At 41.9% G+C, this 20,265-nt stretch overlaps 1 protein-coding gene across 3 annotated transcripts in view; it reads right to left on the reverse strand.

The window, feature by feature from the left end:
• LOC115113236 (potassium voltage-gated channel subfamily KQT member 5-like) overlaps positions 1 to 8,909 on the reverse strand; it is a 150,169-nt gene extending 141,260 nt beyond the window's left edge. For all 3 annotated transcript variants that reach the window (XM_029640650.2, XM_029640649.2, XM_029640648.2), the window contains exon 1: positions 7,543 to 8,909. In XM_029640650.2, the coding sequence (XP_029496510.2) occupies positions 7,543 to 7,991 (449 nt within the window). In that variant the 5' untranslated portion in view covers positions 7,992 to 8,909. The remainder of the gene's footprint in view (positions 1 to 7,542) is intronic.
• Positions 8,910 to 20,265: the final 11,356 nt, after the last annotated feature.

Genomic DNA, 20,265 nt, shown 5'->3' on the forward strand with positions numbered 1-20,265 from the left:
ATTACACACAGGTGGATTGTATTTATCATCATTAGTCATTTAGGTCAACATTGGATCATTCAGAGATCCTCACTGAACTTCTGGAGAGAGTTTGCTGCACTGAAAGTAAAGGGGCTGAATAATTTTGCATGCCCAATTTTTCAGTTTTTGATTTGTTAAAAAAGTTTGAAATATCCAATAAATGTCGTTCCACTTCATGATTGTGTCCCACTTGTTGTTGATTCTTCACAAAAATACAGTTTTATATCTTTATGTTTGAAGCCTGAAATGTGGCAAAAGGTCGCAAAGTTCAAGGGGGCCGAATACTTTCGCAAGGCACTGTATATTTTTTAAATGAATTTTACCCCCTTTTTGTGGTATCCAATTGTTAGTAGTTACTATCTTGTCTCATCACTACAACTTGTACAGGCTCGGGAGAGACGAAGGTCGAAAGCCATGCATCCTCCGAAACATAACCAAACCAAGCCGCACTAGACCACTGCGCCACCCGGGAGGCCCCATTCACATATTTAGCAGACGTTATTGTGGGTGTAGTGAAGTGCTTGTATTCCTAGCTCCAACAGTGCAGTAATATTTAACAATTCACAATAATACACACAAATCTATAAGTAAAATAATGGAATTAAGAAATGTATAAATATTAGGACGATCAATGTCGGAGTGGCATTGACTAAAATACAGTAAAATAGAATACAGTATGTACATATTAAATTAGTAAAGCAGTATGTAAACATTATTAAAGTGACCAGTGATTCCATGTCTATGTATATAGGGCAGCAGTCTCTAAGGTGCAGGGTTGAACAACCAGGTGGTAGCCGGCTAGTGATGGCTATTTAACAGTCTGATGGCCTTGAGATAGAAGCCGTTTTTTACTCTCTCAGTCCCAGCTTTGATGCACCTGTACTGACCTCACCTTCTGGATGATAGCGGGGTGAACAGGCCGTAGCTCGGGTGGTTGATGTCCTTCATGATCTTTTTGGCCTTCCTGTGACGGGTGCTGTAGGTGTCCTGGAGGGCAGGAAGTGTGCCCCCGGTGATGCGTTGGACAGACCGCACCACCCTCTGGAGAGCCCTGCGGTTGCAAGCGGTGCAGTGGCCCTACCAGGCGGTGATACATCCTGACAGGATGCCCTCAATTGTGCAGCTGTAAACTTCTGAGGGTCTTAGGGGCCAAGACAAAATTCTTCAGCCTCTGTTGTGCTGTTGTGCCTTCTTCACCACACTGTCTGTGTGGGTGAACCATTTCAGATTGTCAGTGATGTGTACGCCGAGGAACTTTAAGCTTTCCACCTTCTCCACTGCAGTCCCGTCAATGTGGATAGGAGCATGCTCCCTCTGCTGTTTTCTAAAGTCCACGATCAGCTCCTTCATTTTGTTGACGTTGAGGGAGAGGTTATTTTCCTGGCACCACTCACCTCCCTGTAGGCTCTCGTCATTGTTGGTAATCAGGCCTACTATGGTTGTGTCTTCTGCAAACTTGATTGAGTTGGAGGCATGTGTGCCACGCAGTCATTGGGTGAACAGGGAGTACAGGAGGGAGCTGAGTATGCACCCTTGTGGGTTGAGGATCAGTGAAGTAGAGGTGTTGTTTCCTACCTTCACCACCTGGGGGCGGCCCGTCAGGAAGTCCTGGGATTCAAACCCAGGGCCCCGAGCTTGATGATGAGCTTGGTGGGTACTATGGTGTTGAAGGCTGAGCTGACTGACATGTCTTACTCATGTCAGTCACGGAGAACAAGAGCCCACAGTCCTTGGGAGCGGGTCACGTTGATGGCACTGTGTTATCCTCAAAGCAGGCGAAGGAGGTGTTTAGCTTGTCTGGGAGCAAAATGTCGGTGTCCACGATGTGGCTGGTTTTCCCTTTGTAATCTGTGATTGTCTGTAGACCCTGCCACATACGTGTCATATCTGAGTCGTTGAATTGCAACTCCACTTTGTCTCTGTACTGACGTTTTGCCTGTTTGATTGCCTTATGTAGGTAATAACTACACAGTTTTATTCAACCATATTCCCAGTCACATTGCCATGGTTAAATGAGGTGGTTTGCGCTTTCAGTTTAGGGCGAATGCTGCCATCTATCCACGGTTTCTGGTTTGGGTAGGTTTTAATAGTCACAGAGGGAACAACATCCCTTATACACTTCCTGATGAACTCAGTCACCGTGTCCATGTATACATCAATGTTAACATATCCCAGTCCGTGTAATAAAAACAATCTTGAAGCATGGATTCCGATCGGTCAGACCAGCGTTGAATAGAACTTAGCCTGGGTACTTCCTGTTTGAGTTTCTGCCTATAGGTAGGGAGGGGAAAAATGGAGTCGTGATCTGATTTGCCAAAGGGAGGGCGGGGGAGGGCCTTGTAGGCATCCCGGAAGAGAGAATAGCAGTAGTAGTGTTTGTGTGTACACGCACATGCAAGTAGCAAAAACATGTTGACTCACCCTACTTGTAGAGAAACGCCAATGCCATCCTCTTTCATGTTGCCTGAATGGTCTATGACTCTGCCATCCAGTACAAGCTGTTAGTTTTGGTTGTCCTAGGCTACCTGGCTAAAATGCTTGCTCACTAGACTGACTTCCTTTCATAGGCAAACGATGCGCCAGGCCAGCTCGTTAACATTAGCCAGCCAACTAAATCTAGCTACATGTTGAACTTACAGTAAAATAATAAAAAAGGATTAAAAAAGTCAAAATCTCTATCTCCATCCATAGCTTAGTTAGGAAAGGGATGATTTTAGCTAGCTAACTGGCCACCGGAGAACAACGACACAACGAGATGCAACAATTCAAGTTTTCTGTCAATGACATTTGGCTTCTAATGTAATGTGATTGGTGTGAAGCCAAATCCAAACTGGCTTCCCTTGACACTTTTGTTTGGTACGCCAGGACCATTCACAGCTGAGCTCACTCAGTTTAGCTCAATGCTGATTGGTTATTTATTTATTTTTTATTTATCAAGGGAGGCGAAATGCTCGCTGGCTTCCCTAGCATTCAGTGCTACGCCTGCAACAATGTCATGATCTTTTTGACCCGACAGCATAGATAGGCTACACATAAAGAGACAGACGGACGCTGTTCCGTTCGCTTGGATGCTTTCCCCCGGGAGACACATTCAGCCTCTTGTGAATTGAAGGACATTTATGAAACTTTGTATGGTTTTTTTTTGGTCATTTTTTGGAGGAAGCCTGGCTTCCCTTGGCATCAATGAATAAACGCCACTTGTGAGGCTGAGTTGTGGTCAGGGCAGATGTAAGGACTTAACCCCGGTGACCCTGCTGTCCCGCCTGAACAAATAAACCATCAACATCCTGCTTCACAGCCCCTCGCCGTGCCCCATCTTACCCAACCTGATAGCTCCATTACCTTCACATACTCCTCCCTACACTCCACGGGCACGAATAAGCTGTAGTGTTAGGATAATATTTAAACTTAAATCAAATAAAAAGTCAGCACAAATATGTGTGTGTGTGTGTGTGTGTGTGTGTGTGTGTGTGTGTGTGTGTGTGTGTGTGTGTGTGTGTGTGTGTGTGTGTGTGTGTGTGTGTGTGTGTGTGTGTGTGTGTGTGTGTGTGTGTGTGTGTGTGTGTGTGTGTGTGTGTGTGTGAGAGAGAGAACTTTGAGTCTGCAACTGATGGGAATTGGACACGCATTGATTCTGTCTCATGTGTGTTTTTGTTTGTTTGTTTGTGTTTGGTTTTGCTATGCTTGTGAGGACCAGAAGTCCTGGATACTTCATCAATGAAAATGTGGATAAGTGGGGACATTTCGTTGGTCCCCACAAGGAAAAGGGCTATTTTAGGATTTATTACCTTGTTAAGGGCACATCAAAAGATTTTCACCTTGTCGGCTCAGGTATCCAAACCAGAAACCTTTAGGTTACTGGCCCAATACTCTAACCGCGAGGCTACCTACCACCCAACCTACTGAGTCTACCTATAATGTAATTTACTGTTTCAGATCCCATGATGAGAAATTAGATCTCTAACTTTGACTAAAGGAGTCCGATAACATAAAATAGGATTTCTCAACCCGAACTGTACCGAGTACGGTTATGTGCACACAATAATAGTTTGATTTAAACGTTTACATGCTTTGCAAGAAGAATGATTACCCTAATAGTCCTGTTTACATGGACACATCTGAAATCAGGCTTCCTGATGAGAGTTTGATAAATGCAGAAAATCGCCAATCAAAATAAACCTTTTACCACAACGACAAACCATTTCTGTATGGACCTCACTTTGTGCATAGGGGCATTGTCATGCTGAAACACAAAGTTGGAAGCACAGAATCGTCTACAACGTCATTGTATGCTGTAGCATTAAGATTTCCCTTCATTGGAACTAAGGGGCCTAGCCCAAACCATGAAAAACAGCCCTAAACCATTATTCCTCCTCCACCATACTTTACAGTTGGCACTAAGCATTCGGGCAGGTAGAGTTCTCCTGGCATCCGCCAAACCCAGATTTGTCCGTCTGACTGCCAGATGGTAAAGCGTGATTCATCACTCCAGAGAACGCGTTTACACCACTCCAGCCGACGCTTAGCATTGCACATGGTGATCTTAAGCTTGTGTGCGGCTGCTCGGCCATGGAAACCCATTTCATGAAGTTCCCGACAAACGGTTATTGTGCTGACATTGCTTCCAAAGGCAGTTTGGAACACGGTAGTGAGTGTTGCAACACAGGACAGACGATTTTTACAAGCTATGCGCTTCAATACTCGGCCTTCCCATTCTGTGAGCTTGTGTGGCCTACCACTTCACAGCTGAGCCGTTGTTGCTCCTAGACGTGTCCACTTCACAATAACAGCACTTTAAGTTGACTGGGCAGTTCTACCAGGCCAGAAATGTGATGAACTGACTTGTTGGAAAGGTGTCATCCTATGACGGTTCCATGTCAAAAATCACTGAGCTCTTCAGTAAGGCCATTCTACTGTCAATGTTTGTCGATGGAGATTGCATGGCTGTGTATTCAATATTATACACCTGTCAGCAACGGGTGTGGCTAAAATAGCCGAATCCACTAATTTGAAATATACTTGAAATATCAAAATATACTTTTGTATATATGGTGTACTTCAGTCTGAGACTGCTATTATTGAAGTCGTTTGTGGTGACATCAAAAAATGAGGGATGTTGTACAAAACAAAGTAATCAGAGATTGGATCATCTCTGACCAATCAGAGTATTAAAGCCAATGACGAATTATCAAATCGCAGCTTTACCCTCGTGTTCTGTCTCTGGCCCAACCCATCGGTTTCTGGGACAAATCAGACCGTCTGGAATGGATTTCCATTCTACAAATCGTCAGGGAGGTACTCAGAGCCACACTCATTGCAGAGAAGAAACTAACATCCGTGGGTGTGATGTAGCGTTTGGCCGGTGCGAGGAATATGGGTAGCCTATCAAGATTCATGTGTTATCACTATGATTTATCTAATAGCAGAACCAAATGACCTGGATTGCTGTTGAGATTACATTAAAAGTATCAATGCTGTTCGAGATTCTGCACAGATTATTGCAGCAATTGTGAAGATCTCCACAGATCTGCAATGACCTATGCATGCTATCTTGAACATGCACACTTTATATGATTACATAAAACATTTAGAGTTGCAGTAACCTCAAAATGTGGCCTTCGATGTGTTACTCATTCTAAGGTTGATTGTTACATTAGTTTGTGAGATAGCCTTAACTTTAGGCTATTTATTGTTTTACAATAGTAATATTGAATTGTGTTTGGTTGACAATGCAACCAAATGTCAACATTTAAAGGAGATGCATCTACTGCTTCGATAGTTCCATCTGAGCCACTGGCTTAATCCCATTCTTTAATTTATATTTTTGGTTGAGTTGAAGACGTGAATCCAACATATAATTTGTTGACTTGTTCACAAGTTCATAGGCTATTTATTGTATTTCAAATGTGATATTGAATTGTGTCTGGTTGTCAACGCAACCAAATATCAACATTTGAGGGAGATTTATCTTCTGCTTAGATAGTTCCATCTGTGCCATTTAGTCTGGATTTAATTCCAGTTTGTCTACAAATCAATAATTGATATGTTGGATTCACATCTCTATCTCAACCCCCCAAAAAATGTAAATGCACTTCAAACAAAGTCGGATATGATTTAGTCCTATTTTTGTACTTTGATTGTTGGTTGAAATGGAGACGTGCATGCAACATATGGTGCTGGCACATGCGCAGATTAAATACACCACTGGAAATCTGATGAAGCTGTTTACATGTCCTAATCATTTGAAAGATTGCTCAGAAAACCAGATGTTTCAATCGGCGTATGCTTACTTCAATTATGACTTTACGCCGATTAAGATGAGCAGAGTAAGGTGTTTACATGACTAATACCATACGTGGCCTACTACCATAATCACTTTAATATCGAGTGATTAGTGTGCGTGTAAACATGATTATCGTGCGTGTAAACATACTCGTATGGCACTACTCTACAACAGCAGCATCCAACTGTTACAATGAAACAATCCAGACAAGGCACTTGGACACTTGGATCCACAGCCTTTTTTTTCATTTTGCTAAACTTTTCGGTCCAGGTGTTAGCTGAACAGAAAAAAATAGTTTGCCTAAACTTAGCTCTGTAAATTTTAAATGATGTATTTGCTCAATTTGTCTCATACAGTATGTTCATTCTACAATGAATTATTATTTGGGCATCTTAACTAGAAAAGGCTGTGCAACTGGTTACACATACAGTGATTTTAACATAGAACTTAGATATTTGATACACATTGACATTTCCCATGTATACAGGAAATTGTATTACTGACCTGGGATTTGAACTCACAACCACTTGGTTCATTCTGATCTTCCTGCTATGCCACTATGTCTGGGTCAATGATCAGTTAATCTGTCTATTCCCTCATCATTGATTTGCTTTACTTATTTTGGGGGGGTTCTGTATAGTTGTCTAATGTTGGTTGGGCATATATGTTTTAATGTTACTCCTTAATTTTCTCTTTAATTGAGTTTTTCTTGAGTGTACTTTTAACAGAGCTTAGATTTACTTTGAACAGCAAAGTGTGGCCATACAGGTGAAATCTGTTATTTACACAGTGGCATAGCAGAAAGATTGGAATTCTGTGAACCAATAGGTTGTGTGTTCCCAGTTGAGAACATGTTGAATAATAATTACTGTATAAATTAACATGCACAATGTAATCATGTGTGTCAAATATGTCAATTGAAAACATTGTATGTTAAAAGCACGGTATCAAAATAATTTTAAATTGACTGAATGTTTGCCAACATTTTCTCATTTTGAAGCTAAATTTGGGCCAATTAAAAATGCGCAGTTAACACAAAAGATTGAATAACGATTTTTTTAACAGTGTGGTTCTGGTAGCCTACACTTCACCTGGACAAAACCTCTAATCATTCCCTTTCCCCTACGTAGCTTTGTGCGCTGGGAGAATTCCCAGCAACAGGTGACTGATTTAGTGCCCTGCCATAAAAGTACTGTTTAAATGTGTTTAGATGACATGATAACAGCTCGTATACTCACACGAAGGCGTGGTAGATGAACGCCCATGCCCTGGGTCTCTCCAGCACATTGTAGAGGTAATTCTGCAGACGCCGGTAGCGCACATTCCTGCGCCCGCTCTGCGCACTGTAGATGAGCGGCTTCCCGAGCAAACTCATCCGGGCGCCCTTTTGCCTCTCCGCGCCGTCTGCACCTGCAGGGCCCAGCGAAAGCATCCTGTCTCCGACTCGAACCGCGTTGTTCATCATCCTCCGTCCAGACTCCACATCTTTCAACCCGTAGTCCTGAGCCCGACGCCCTGGGGAGGTATTCATCCAGAGCCCAGTACCGGCCTCATCGCCACTGTGGTTGCGGGGCATGGCATCACCAACGCCGGCTGGGGATGTGCAGCTGGTACCGGGGACGTGCACATAGAGTGTAGATGAGTTTGCACAAAGGTGTAGGAAAGAAAACCATACGGCTATATTCATGAATTAATTGAAATAACTACAATTAACATTAGGCTATTTTATGGTCTCATCCTCTATCTCGGTGGTCTGTCTACTGGGGTTCGGTGCGGTAAGTAGAATTCTGGGGTTTGGAGACTTCTGTGCCCACGGCGCATTGGCCATCTGCGCGAAATAGCAGGGTTATGAAGGAGTGTCAACGACTCCCGGACAGAAATTTGGCTAGGGGAGGAAATCACCCGACACTAACTCCCTCCCCCTTCTCTTTCTCTGACTTCGATATGTAATATCCACGCGGCTCAGGATTTGCACAGACAGACAAGAGGATTGATGTTTCTGAACCAGGTGCGAGCTAGCTTTCCGAATTGTGGCACTTTGTTTGGTTCTTCACTGCGCGCGTCTTCAATCATGACACGGCAGTTTAATCACTCAGAAACCAAGTATGTGGTATTAGAGAGCACCAACAAGCCCATGGCTACCAGGGAAAATCTATTCGGGATAAGTGTAATAATCTGTATTCGGAAACACTGCCTCGATATAATCACACACTGCGACCTCACCTCTAAAATATCAACGGGCTCCTATGGAATAAACTCCAATTAAGCGCGTGTAGGCTTTTACACTTCCATTTTAAAGGCGGGTGAATAAGCGGTCATCCAAAACAAGAAACTAACTCGCGTCAAAAGCAGATATACACATTGGGTAAATCCAGTTCCTCACTGTCCTCCCTCCTACTCACGGTGTCCCAGATTGTCGGATTGTAGACTCTCATGTAGCGCTGAATATGGGCATTGACAATTACAACGAGATTCATCCGTGGCCAAAGAGTCGTCGGTCTGATGTCCATGTTCGTTTACTTTCGTTTCAAATACGATTTTCTCTCCTAATTTTTCGTTTATGTAAATACGTGTATTTGAACTTTTTGCGCTTGTGACTCTAGGTCACACTCTTCACAGGCAACATGGATTTTGTCCGACCACGTGACCTCAAGTGAAACACACACACACACACACACTTTATACATTGTAGCCTTTTAGGCCTATGCAGCGGGATAAAACAAACTACCCACTGGGCAAAAACTTGTTGAATCAACTTTTTTTCCAGGTCATTTCAATAACAAAAATTCAATGTGATGACGTTGATGGAAAGCGGATTGGATTTGCAAAAAGTCATCAACCTAAGGGAATTTAGGATTTTTTTCCCACCCAACTTTTAACCTAAATCCAATGTCATGGTGGCATTTATTGATTTCACGTTGAATTCACGTTAGTTGGCCATTTAACCAAATGTATATGGAGTTGATCTGACATCTGTGCCCAGTGGGTATAGCCTACACTCTCATTGAAAAACGTTTCAATTGCACATGGACTGTGTCAGGGCAGGGAAATGTTTGTGAAATCATATTCATTCTGGAAAAAAACTAAAACATAGACAGACCTTAAAAAAACCTACAAATCTCATGGCCTATGTTATACAGTACTGCAGACAGTGCAGATGCTGTATGTAAAGCAATTACAGAGCAACCTACGTTAGCTTTAAAATGCAGTGATGTGTTGTAGGCCTATATGTCATGTAGCCTATATATAAACTATTTAATTTCGTTATCTATACCCAGGGAAGCACCAGTGGGGTGCCTCTAGTTACATTTCTGATTGCTCGCTTAGTAAATTAAAACCTCACAATCAATTTATGTGATTGCTCTCTAAAAGCCTCCTTATTTTGGTAAAACAGAGACTGAGATACCTCATCTCTCTCTCTCTCTCTCTCTCTCTCTCTCTCTCTCAATTCAAATGTATGTATTGGCATGGGAAACATTGCCAAAGCAAATGGAATAGACAATAAACAAAGGGGAAATTAACAAGGGAAACATTAGTAAACAAGTTTTAAGAGAAAATAGACATTTAAAATGTTATTTTCTTGGCTATGTACAGTGTTGTAACAATGTGTAAGTAGTTATTATTTATATTTATAAACATAAATATAGGTTGTATTTCAAATGTTTGTACTCCACTGGTTACCCTTTTGTCATGGCAACAGGCCACAAATCTTGTTGCAGTATCTGCGGTATTTCGCCTAACAGATATGGGAGTTCATCAATGTTTGATTTGTTTTCAAATTCTTTGTTGATCTGGGGGAATATGTGTCTCTAAAGTGGTCATACATTGGAGAGGTTAGGAAGTGTAGCTCAGTTTCCACCTAATTCTGTGGGCAGTGGGCACGGAGCATGTCATCTTTGAAGAGCCAGTCTGTACATGCTCACTGAGTCTGTACATAGTCAAGGATTTTCTTCATTTAGGGTCAGTCACAGTGGTCAGGTATTCTGTCATTGTGTACTGTTCGTTTAGGGCCAGATAGCATTCCAATTTACTCTGTTTTTTGGTTGATTCTATCCAGTGTGTCAAATAGTTATCTTTTTGCTTTCTAATAATTTGGGTGGGTCTAAATGTGTTACTGTCCTGGGTCTGTGGGGTCTGTTTGTGTTTGTGAACAGATCCCCAGAACCAGCTGACTGAGGGGACTCTTCTCCAGGTTAATCTCTCTGTAGGTGAGGACTTTGGGGTGGAATGTGTGGGCATCGCTTCCTTTTAGGTGGTTGGACAATCTTTGCTGGATTTTGATAACTAGCAGGTATAGCCCTAATTCTGCTCTGCATGCATCTCTCTCTCGCACACGCACGCACGCACAGACAGACAGACAGACAGACACATTATATCCAAACATTCTGTAGCACCCTACTCTTTTCAAATACAGTAGAAAGAAGACAGGGAATGTGTCCCTCAAATTAATCTCTTAGACTAAGAATAGAGTTACCATTTGGCCCACAGGCATCCTTATGACAGGATATCAAACACCAGAGGAATAAATACAATGGATTTGAGCGGAGACTTGGCTAGAGGAGCATAGCAAGTGCTTGGGTGTGTGTGGGTGTCCGTGCGTGCGTGCATGATTGTGCATTTGCTGTGTTTATGTTGGATGAGGGAGCTCTATGGACAGGGTGTCTACGAAGATGATGTCCTTCAGGGGTTACTGATAGGCCATTACTGAGCCATATCCACTGCCTCTCTCAGCAGGGCAGAAGTCATCCTCCTGTTCCCCAACATCAGTAAGGCTGTCTGCGTCGTAATATAAGTACCCCCTCTAGTGGTGACAGGTTGACATCACAAGCTGTCTTTTTGGGGGGGACTCAGGTATGAAAGTTCACATTTCACTTTTGCTCCACTGTTACAATTGTCATTTAATCATGGACGCATTCAAGGGATAAGAGTGATAAAGTATACATATTTAATTATATAGGTAAATCCGCTCATTAAACTGCAATAGAGGTAATTAAACTTGCACACAATTAAAGGTCTCCCTTCACAGCAGACAGTCCAAACATACAAGCATACATGAACTCAGTTGTAAGTCATAGCCTTGTGGGATCTATCAGCAACTCATCTCCTTTGGTACGGCTTTATAAAATCAATGGTTCTGCAAAAGGAATTAGCTGATCCACCATTTTGGAAAACAATGCCACTGACAGCACAAATCTTTCAACCATTAGGCCTAAACCAATATATGGGGTGTCAAAAAGAGCTACAAGACTAGGCCTCCACAGAGAGCGAGAGAGAGAACAAGACAGAGGGCCATGGGGGTGAAGAAAAGAGAGTGGAAAGTGATAGAGAGCACGAGAGAAAGAGCAAATGTGCTACAGACAGAGAGAACGAGAACAATGAGAGGCCAGTTTGGTTTATGGGATGTTTAGGCCTCTCTTCCTCCTGTGCAGTATTTTTTTCAGAGCTGCCGGAGTATGGCACAGCTATGAGGCATAGCGTGAGGCCAGACAAACGCCCCCGTAACGCGGGCCGTAAAAATACTGAGGAGATTACACGGCTATCGGGATCAAGGTTGCGCCCCATGAGTAATGAGCCTTTAAATATAAGCAGTGGATGCTAGTGGGAGATGAGCTCCAGTCTTGACATGCTTCTTAGCATATTTGCTAGAGCCCAGGTATAAATCAGATTCCTTTAAAATATATTTTTTTATACCACAGTGGTGGTAATTTTGATAGTGGAATGCTGTGCCAGGCAGGGAGATTGAGCACCTTCTCACCTCCAGCTGAAATAAACTCAGATCAAGTGAGCAACCAAATAGGGTTCTCTTTCATATACTAGTTTCGATGTATGACATTGGGATTTGCTCAGAATCACTAATCGGGGAAGGACAAATCAAAGTCGGAGACAGACAGGTCAAGTGGCAAATGAGGTGAGCCCCTCCCTTCATTATAAGGCGCCACTCGCCCATCCTTTGGTCATTCTCTCGTCTCTTCCTTGCAAAGAGCTCTTTTGAAGCTCTCCTCAGCATGACTTGATCCCTGTCATCCTGCTTAACTGTTCTCAGGTGAACCGCGAGGTTAATGTTGCCAAATGTAGGATTTTTCAGCTCTCGTCCAACTGACCAAAAGGAAAGATTTTGGTTATTGTAGAATTAGCATCACACTGCTAGCTACTGAGACTTGGCTAGCTCTCGCCGCAAGGCTTAGCCAACCTGGCTAGCTCGCCGCAAGGCCAGCTGTAGAACCAAACTAGGTTTTCTACCTGGAAATGTATAATTTACTAGCTCTCCTCTCTCGATTAGCTCAAACCTTGTGCCGAGTTGACTAAACTGGCTGTCCTAGCTTCACAGCTTGTCAGTTGAGAGACACGCTTAGTTCATCGAGAGATGAAGAAAGCATGCGCTGTCTCCGGCTAGCATTGTGCTAACTAGCGAGGTTATTTGCCCACGAGGCGAACACTAGCTAGCTTCCACTTTGCCCGAGAACTAACTATCTCTCAGAGCCATGGAGCCTGCTGCCACTACACAGTGAGAACCAAGCAATGCTACTTCCCAGTTTATCAAAAGTTTTGGGAAAACATGTCAATAATCAATTGACTGGCTTTCTTTATGTATATAGTATTCTCTCCGGTATGCAATCTGGTTTTCGGTCAGGTTATGGATGTGTCACTGTAACCTTAAAGGTCCTAAATTATGTCACCATTGCCTTTGATTTTAAGCAATGTAGTGCTGATATTTTTATTGACTTGGACAAAGCTTTTGATATAGTAGACCATTCCATTCTTGTGGGTCTGCTAACTACCTCTTGTGTGCCTGGTTTGCTTCCTGTGTGCCTGGAATGTGTGCCTGGTTTGCTAACTAGCTCTCTCAAAGAGTGCAGTGTATAAAGTCAGAACATCTGCGGTCTCAGCCACTGTCTGTCACCAACGGAGTACCCCAAGGCTTGATCCTAAGCCCCACGCTCTTCTCAATTTACATCAACAAACATAGCTCAGGCAGTAGGAAGCACTCTCATCCATTTATATGCAGATCATACAGTTACACTCAGCTGGCCCATGTTGTGCTCTACAACAAAGTTTCCATGGTGTCCAACAAGCATTCTCTGCCCTTAGCCTTGTTCTGAACACCTCGAAAATAAGGTCATGTGGTTTGGTAAGAACAATACCCCCCCACCCCACCCCCTCCACTTGTGTGATTACTACCTCTGAGGCTTTCGAGCTTGAGGTAGTCACCTCACAAGTATTTGGGAGTATGGGTAGACGGTGCACTGTCCTTCTCTCAGCACATATCCACACTGCAGGCTAAGGTTAAATCTAGACTTGCTTTCCTATATTGTAATCACTACTCTTTCACCCCAGCTGCCAAACTAACCCTGATTCAGATGACCATCCTACCCATGCTAGATTTTGAAGACATAATTTATAGATTGGCAGGTGAGGCTGCTCTCCAGCAGCTAAATGTTCTTTACTATTCGGCCATCAGATTTTCCAGCAATGCTCCTTATACGATATATCACTGCACTCTATACTTCTCTGTGAACTGGCCATCTCTGTATACCCGACGCAAGACCAACTGGTTGGTGCTTATTTATACAAACCCTCTTAGGCCTCACTCCACCATATCTGAGATACCTACTGCAACCCTCATCCTCCACATACAACACTGGTCCTGCCAGTCACATCTCGTTTCAGGGTCCCCAAAGCACACACATCACTGGGTCACTCCTCTTTTCAATTGGTTGCAGCTAGCGACTGGTACGAGCTGCAATAAACATTCAAACTGGACAGTTTTATCTCCATCTCTACATTCAAAGCTGAAAATGTCCCAGTTGTTCCATGGCCTGCATACTCACCAGACATGTCAACCATTGAGCATGTTTGGGATGCTCTGGATCAACGTGTACGACAGCGTGTTCCAGTTTACGCCAATATCCAGCAACTTCGCACAGACATTTAAGAGGAGTGGGACAACATTCACAGTCCTCAGTCAACAGCCTGATCAATTCTATGTGAAGGAGATTTGTTGCGCTGCATGAGGCAAATGGTAGACACACCAGATACTGACAGGTTTTCTGATCCACACCTTTTTTTAAAGGTATCTGTATCCATAGATTCAATCATTTATTTCAATTGACTGATTTCCTTATATGAACTGTAAGTTGTTACATGTTGCGTTTATATTTTTGTTCAGTATATATCAGGATAATGTGCACTTTTATGGAGAAAAATGTGGTACATTGATTGGGAATCTATTATATTGTTGTTTAATAAGAATTACTAGACTTTTTGAACATATACAGTATTCTATACATAGACAATTACTATACCATTAGAACATATACAGTATTCTATACATAGAGTATTACTATACTATTAGAACATACTGTATACAGTATTCTATACATAGAGTATTACTATACTATTATAACATATACATTATTCTATATATAGAGTATTACTATACTGTTAGAACATATACACTATTCGGCAGGGTAGCCTAGTGGTTAGAGCGTTGGACTAGTAACTGGAAGGTTGCAAGTTCAAACCCCCAAGCTGACAAGGTACAAATCTGTCGTTCTGCCCCTGAACAGGCAGTTAACCCATTGTTCCTAGGCCGTCATTGAAAATAAGAATTTGTTCTTAACTGACTTGCCTAGTTAAATAAAGGTTAAAATATATATATATATGAGTATTACTATAATATTTGAACATATACAGTATTCTATACATAGAGTAGTACTATACTACTAGAACATATACAGTATTCTATATATAGAGTATTACTATACTATTAGAACATATACACTATTCTATATATAGAGTATTACTATAATATTTGAACATATACAGTATTCTATACATAGAGTATTACTATAATATTAGAACATATACAGTATTCTATATATAGAGTATTACAATACTATTAGAACATATACAGTATTCTATATATAGAGTAGTACTATACTATTAGAACATATACAGTATTCTATATATAGAGTAGTACTATACTATTAGAACATATACAGTATTCTATATATAGAGTAGTACTATACTATTAGAACATATACATTATTCTATATATACAGTATTACTATACTATTAGAACATATACAGTATTCTATATATAGAGTATTACAATAGTATTAGAACATATACAGTATTCTATATATAGAGTATTACTATACTATTAGAACATATACAGTATTCTATATATAGAGTATTACAATAGTATTAGAACATATACATATACAAGGAAAACGTCTCTGGGCCTCTTTCTAAAATGTTTTGTGAGATTGTAGAACACATTAGGAGGGATCTTAGACCAATACTGCATACAGAGCCTTTCCAGATCCTTGATATCCTACATCTACGCTTATAGACGGCCCTTCACAGTAAGGTACTTAATTGTTACCCAGGAAATATTTGTTATTGACATTTTTTTTAAATGCTGTATTGGGTCTTGAAGTATAGATCATTTCAATCAATAGCTTTTATTCCTACACATACATGTGTGACAAAATGTGAGTCATTCTCAGCATTTCTAACCTGTCGGGAACCTCCTTATTCATAGTCTGAGCTGCTTGATACATACAATGTATCATTTTTTCTTATGGTCACCTTCCTTGAGCATGAAAGCAGGGCGCCCAGTAAGCTAAAGCAAACAAATGTAACACACATACTTCATTAACGGACAGACAGGGTAGCACACACACACCAAACCCCCAGTAACAGACAACTTACCTTGACCTGCAGTGGCTCGTCCATATGTACATCTATGTCCACGACTCAACTTACCTTTTATTTAAAAGTTGTGCAAAAAATATATAAAAAATTTAAAAAATACTAAAAAAAATAGAAAGAGGAAAAATATCTTCTTGTAGTACAGCAGCATCTGTCAGCACATATAAAGGTGATTAATGTACAGTACATACTTTATGTATTATATGTTTAGACATGTTCAGTTTTTACAACTTCATTCTATACTGAAACATCTGCCTGTTATTCAAGATAAAGCTCAGTATAGCACCTCCACCTCTGCAGGTCTTCGTCAACCTCTGCTCAGACCTAAATATCAGGGTCACAGGGTTACAAGAACCTCCACCAGGGGGAACTGTAGAATCCCCAAACAGTCAACCACCTTCTCCCAATATGCCTTCTCATACAAAGCAATAAAGACATGGAATGGCCTTTCTCCCTCCCTGAAAGCTTTAGCAGCCTCCAAGCCTTCTCATCTGAGACAAAAACATGGAGTCCAATCAGATGTGTTCACACTGATTTTAATCTAATATGTCACAATTACTTTTTAATTCAGCAGAAGACACACTAAAGCACATGTGCAATTTCAATAGGTGCAATAACTTTTCTGACTTCTGTTTTGAAATGTGTCTGTACTGTATGTCCTGACCTCTGTTTTTATATGTATGTTGTCTGTTCGTATGTAATGTTTTCATGTTTATACGTCCACCTGCCCGGGGACTTCAGATGTGTCACGGATCCCTCCGGAACATTCATCACGCGCACCTGTCCCCTATTCCCACTGATTAGTATGTGTATATATGTGCCCTTTGGTTTCCATGGTCTGATCGATTATTGTTACAATGTCCGTTGGTGCGTGTGAGTACCTGTGCTGTGTGTTTTGGACTTTCGTGCCCTTGTGGATTGCGCAGATGATTACAGGTCTCGTCCCGTGTGATAATCATTGTGCATTTGTTATTTATTTGAGGTACTCCTTGCTCTTTTGTTTGGGTTTCAACCCTGTGTTTTGTGTACGTGTTTGTTTCTTGTCCCCGTGCCTTTTACACGGCACGCTGTAATTTTAGGTGTAATTTTTAAAAAACGTATTCATTCCTACACTCGTCTCTCGGAATCATTGTTACCAACGTGACAAGATGTAAATTAGCTGTTAAATCTGGTGCCACGCATGACTTCTCATTGAGGCATGTTTTTGTTGTACAGTACCAGTCAAACATTTGGACACCTACTCATTCAAAGGTTTTGCTTTATTTTTTACTATTTTCAACATTGTAGAATAATAGCGAAGACAAACTATGAAATAACACATGGAATCATGTAACCAAAAGTGGTAAACAAATCAAAATATATTTTAGATTATTCAAAATAGCCACCCTTTGTCTTTGACAGCTTTGCACACTCTTGGCATTCTCTCAACCAGCTTCACCTGGAATGCTTTTCCAACAGTCTTGAAGGAGTTCCCACATTTGCTGAGCACTTGTTGGCTTTTCCTTCATTCTGCAGTCCAACTCATCCCAACCATCTCAATTGGGTTGAGGTTGGGTGATTGTGGAGGCCAGGTCATCTGATGCAGCACTCCATCACTCTCCTTCGTTAAATAGCCCTTACACAGCCTGCAGGTGTCTTGGGTCATTGTCCTGTTGAAAAGAAATGATAGTCCCACTAAGCACAAACCAGATTGGATGGTGTATCGCTGCAGAATGCTGTGGTAGCTATGCTGATTAAGTATCTTCTGCAGCAAAGGTAACTCTGGGTCTTCCTTTCCTGTGGTGGTCCTCATGAGAGCCAGTTTAATCATAGCACTTGATGGTTTTAGCGACTGCACTTCACATTTTAGTCACAGCAATGTTCACATTGCATCGTAGGTTCATAACTCTGCCTATTGGCCTGTCCTGGGAGACACACAGAGCCAACAGGTGATAGATTGACGCCTCTGCCTTGTGTGTGTGTGTGTGTAAGAGAGTGAGTGCTACCTATATCCCCCTCACTAGAATCACCATACTTTAATGAAGACAGCTTCTCCATCGTGGAGGGGGAAATCCATCATTTCCAGGTCCAGGGACATGTACTAGTTAGTCTGTGGTGACCTAAATGCCAGAACCGTACAAGAAGCTGACACCCTCAGCACACAGGGGGATAAACACCTGCCTGGAGGTGACAGCATTCTCTCCCCCATATGCTGCCCTAGGCACAACAATGACAACATAACCAACAAAAACGGGTCACAACTCCTGCAGTTCTGTCGCACTCTGGGAATGTACAGTGCCTTTCAAAAGTATTCATCCCCCTTGGCATTTTTACTATTTTGTTGCATTACATCCTGTTATTAAATTTATTTGGGGGGGATTTCATGTAATGGACATACACAAAATAGTGAAAATCGGTGAACTGAAATAAAAATAAATAAATTACTTGTTTCAAAAACTTAAATAAAAAAATGTGAAAAGTGGTGCGTGCATATGTTTTCACCCCCTTTGCTATGAAGCCCCTATATAAGATCTGGTGCAACCAATTACCTTCATAAGTCACATAATTAGTTAAATAAAGTCCACCTGTGTGCAATCTAAGTGTCACATGATCTGTCACCTGTTCTGAAAGGTCCCAGAGTCTGCAACACCACTAAGCAAGGGGCACCACCAAGCAAACGTCACCATGAAGACCAAGGATCTCTCCAAACATGTCAGGTACAAAGTTGTGGAGAAGTACAGATCAGGGTTGGGTTCTAAAAAAATATCTGACATTTTGAACATCCCATGGAGCACCATTAAATCCATTATTAAAACATTTAAATAATATGGCACTACAACAAACCTGCCAAGAGAGGGCCGCCCAACAAAACTCACGGACCAGGCAAGGAGGGCATTAATCAGAGAGGCAACATAGAGACCAAAGATAACCCTGAAGGATCTGTAAAGCTCCACAGCGGAGATTGGAGTATCTGTCCATAGGACCACTTTAAGCCGTACACTCCACAGAGATGGGCTTTATGGAAGTGGCCAGAAAAAAAGTCATTACTTAAAGAAAAAAATAAGCAAACACATTTGGTGTTTGCGAAAAGGCATGTGGGAGACTTCCTAAACATATGGAAGAAGGTACTCTGGTCAGATGAGACTAAAATGTAGCTTTTTGGAAAAAGCTATGTCTGGTGCAAACCCAACACCTCTTGTCACCCCGAGAACACCATCCTGCCACCACCATGCTGTGGGGATGTTTTTCATCGGCGGTTACTGAGAAACTGGTCAGAATTGAAGAAATGATGGATGGTGCTAAATACAGAGAAATTCTTGAGGGAAACCTGTTTCAGTCTTCCAGAGATTTGAGACTGGGACTGAGGTTCACCTTCCAGCAGGACAATGACCCTAAGCATACTGCTAAAGCAATACTTGAGTGGTTTAAGGGGAAACATGTACATGTCTTGGAATGGCCTAGTCAAAGCCCAGACCTCAATCCAATTGAGAATCTGTGGAATGATTTAAAGATTGCTGTACACCAGCGGAACCCATCCAACTTGAATGAGCTGGAACAGTTTTGCCTTGAAGAATGGGCAAAAATCCCAGTGGCTAGATGTGCCAAGCTTATAGAGACATACCCCAAGAGACTTGCAGCTATAATTGCTGAAAAAGGTGGCTCTACAAAGTATTGACTTTGGGGAGGTGAATAGTTATGCACGCTCAAGTTTCTGTTTTTTTGTCTTATTTCTTGTTTGTTTTACAATAAAAAATATTTTGCATCTTCAAAGTGGCAGGCATGTTGTGTAAATCAAATGATACAAACCTCCGAAAAATCCATTTTAATTCCAGGTTGTAAGGCAACGAAATAGGAAAAATGCCAAGGGGGGTGAATATTTTCGCAAGCCACTGTATATATCAACAAATTGGCGAGGGCACTAGAACAGTTTGCAACACCCGGCCTCACCCTACTAGAATCTGAAGTCAAATGTCTACTGTTTTCAGATGATCTGGTGCTTCTGTACAGATTCTGCAACACCACGAACGCACAATCCCTCCATCAGTGCTCAGACTGTCCGCAATAGGCTGAGAGAGGCTGGACTGAGGGCTTGTAGGCCTGTTGTAAGGCAGGTCCTCACCAGACATCACCGGCAAGAACGTTGCCTATGGGCACAAATCCACCGTCGCTAGACCAGACAGGACTGGCAAAAAGTGCTCTTCACTGACGAGTTGCGGTTTTGTCTCACCAGTGGTGATGGTCAGATTCATTGCAGGCAATCTCAA

Source organism: Oncorhynchus nerka, linkage group LG28 (assembly GCF_034236695.1).
Source record: "Oncorhynchus nerka isolate Pitt River linkage group LG28, Oner_Uvic_2.0, whole genome shotgun sequence".
Taxonomy (NCBI): domain Eukaryota; kingdom Metazoa; phylum Chordata; class Actinopteri; order Salmoniformes; family Salmonidae; genus Oncorhynchus; species Oncorhynchus nerka.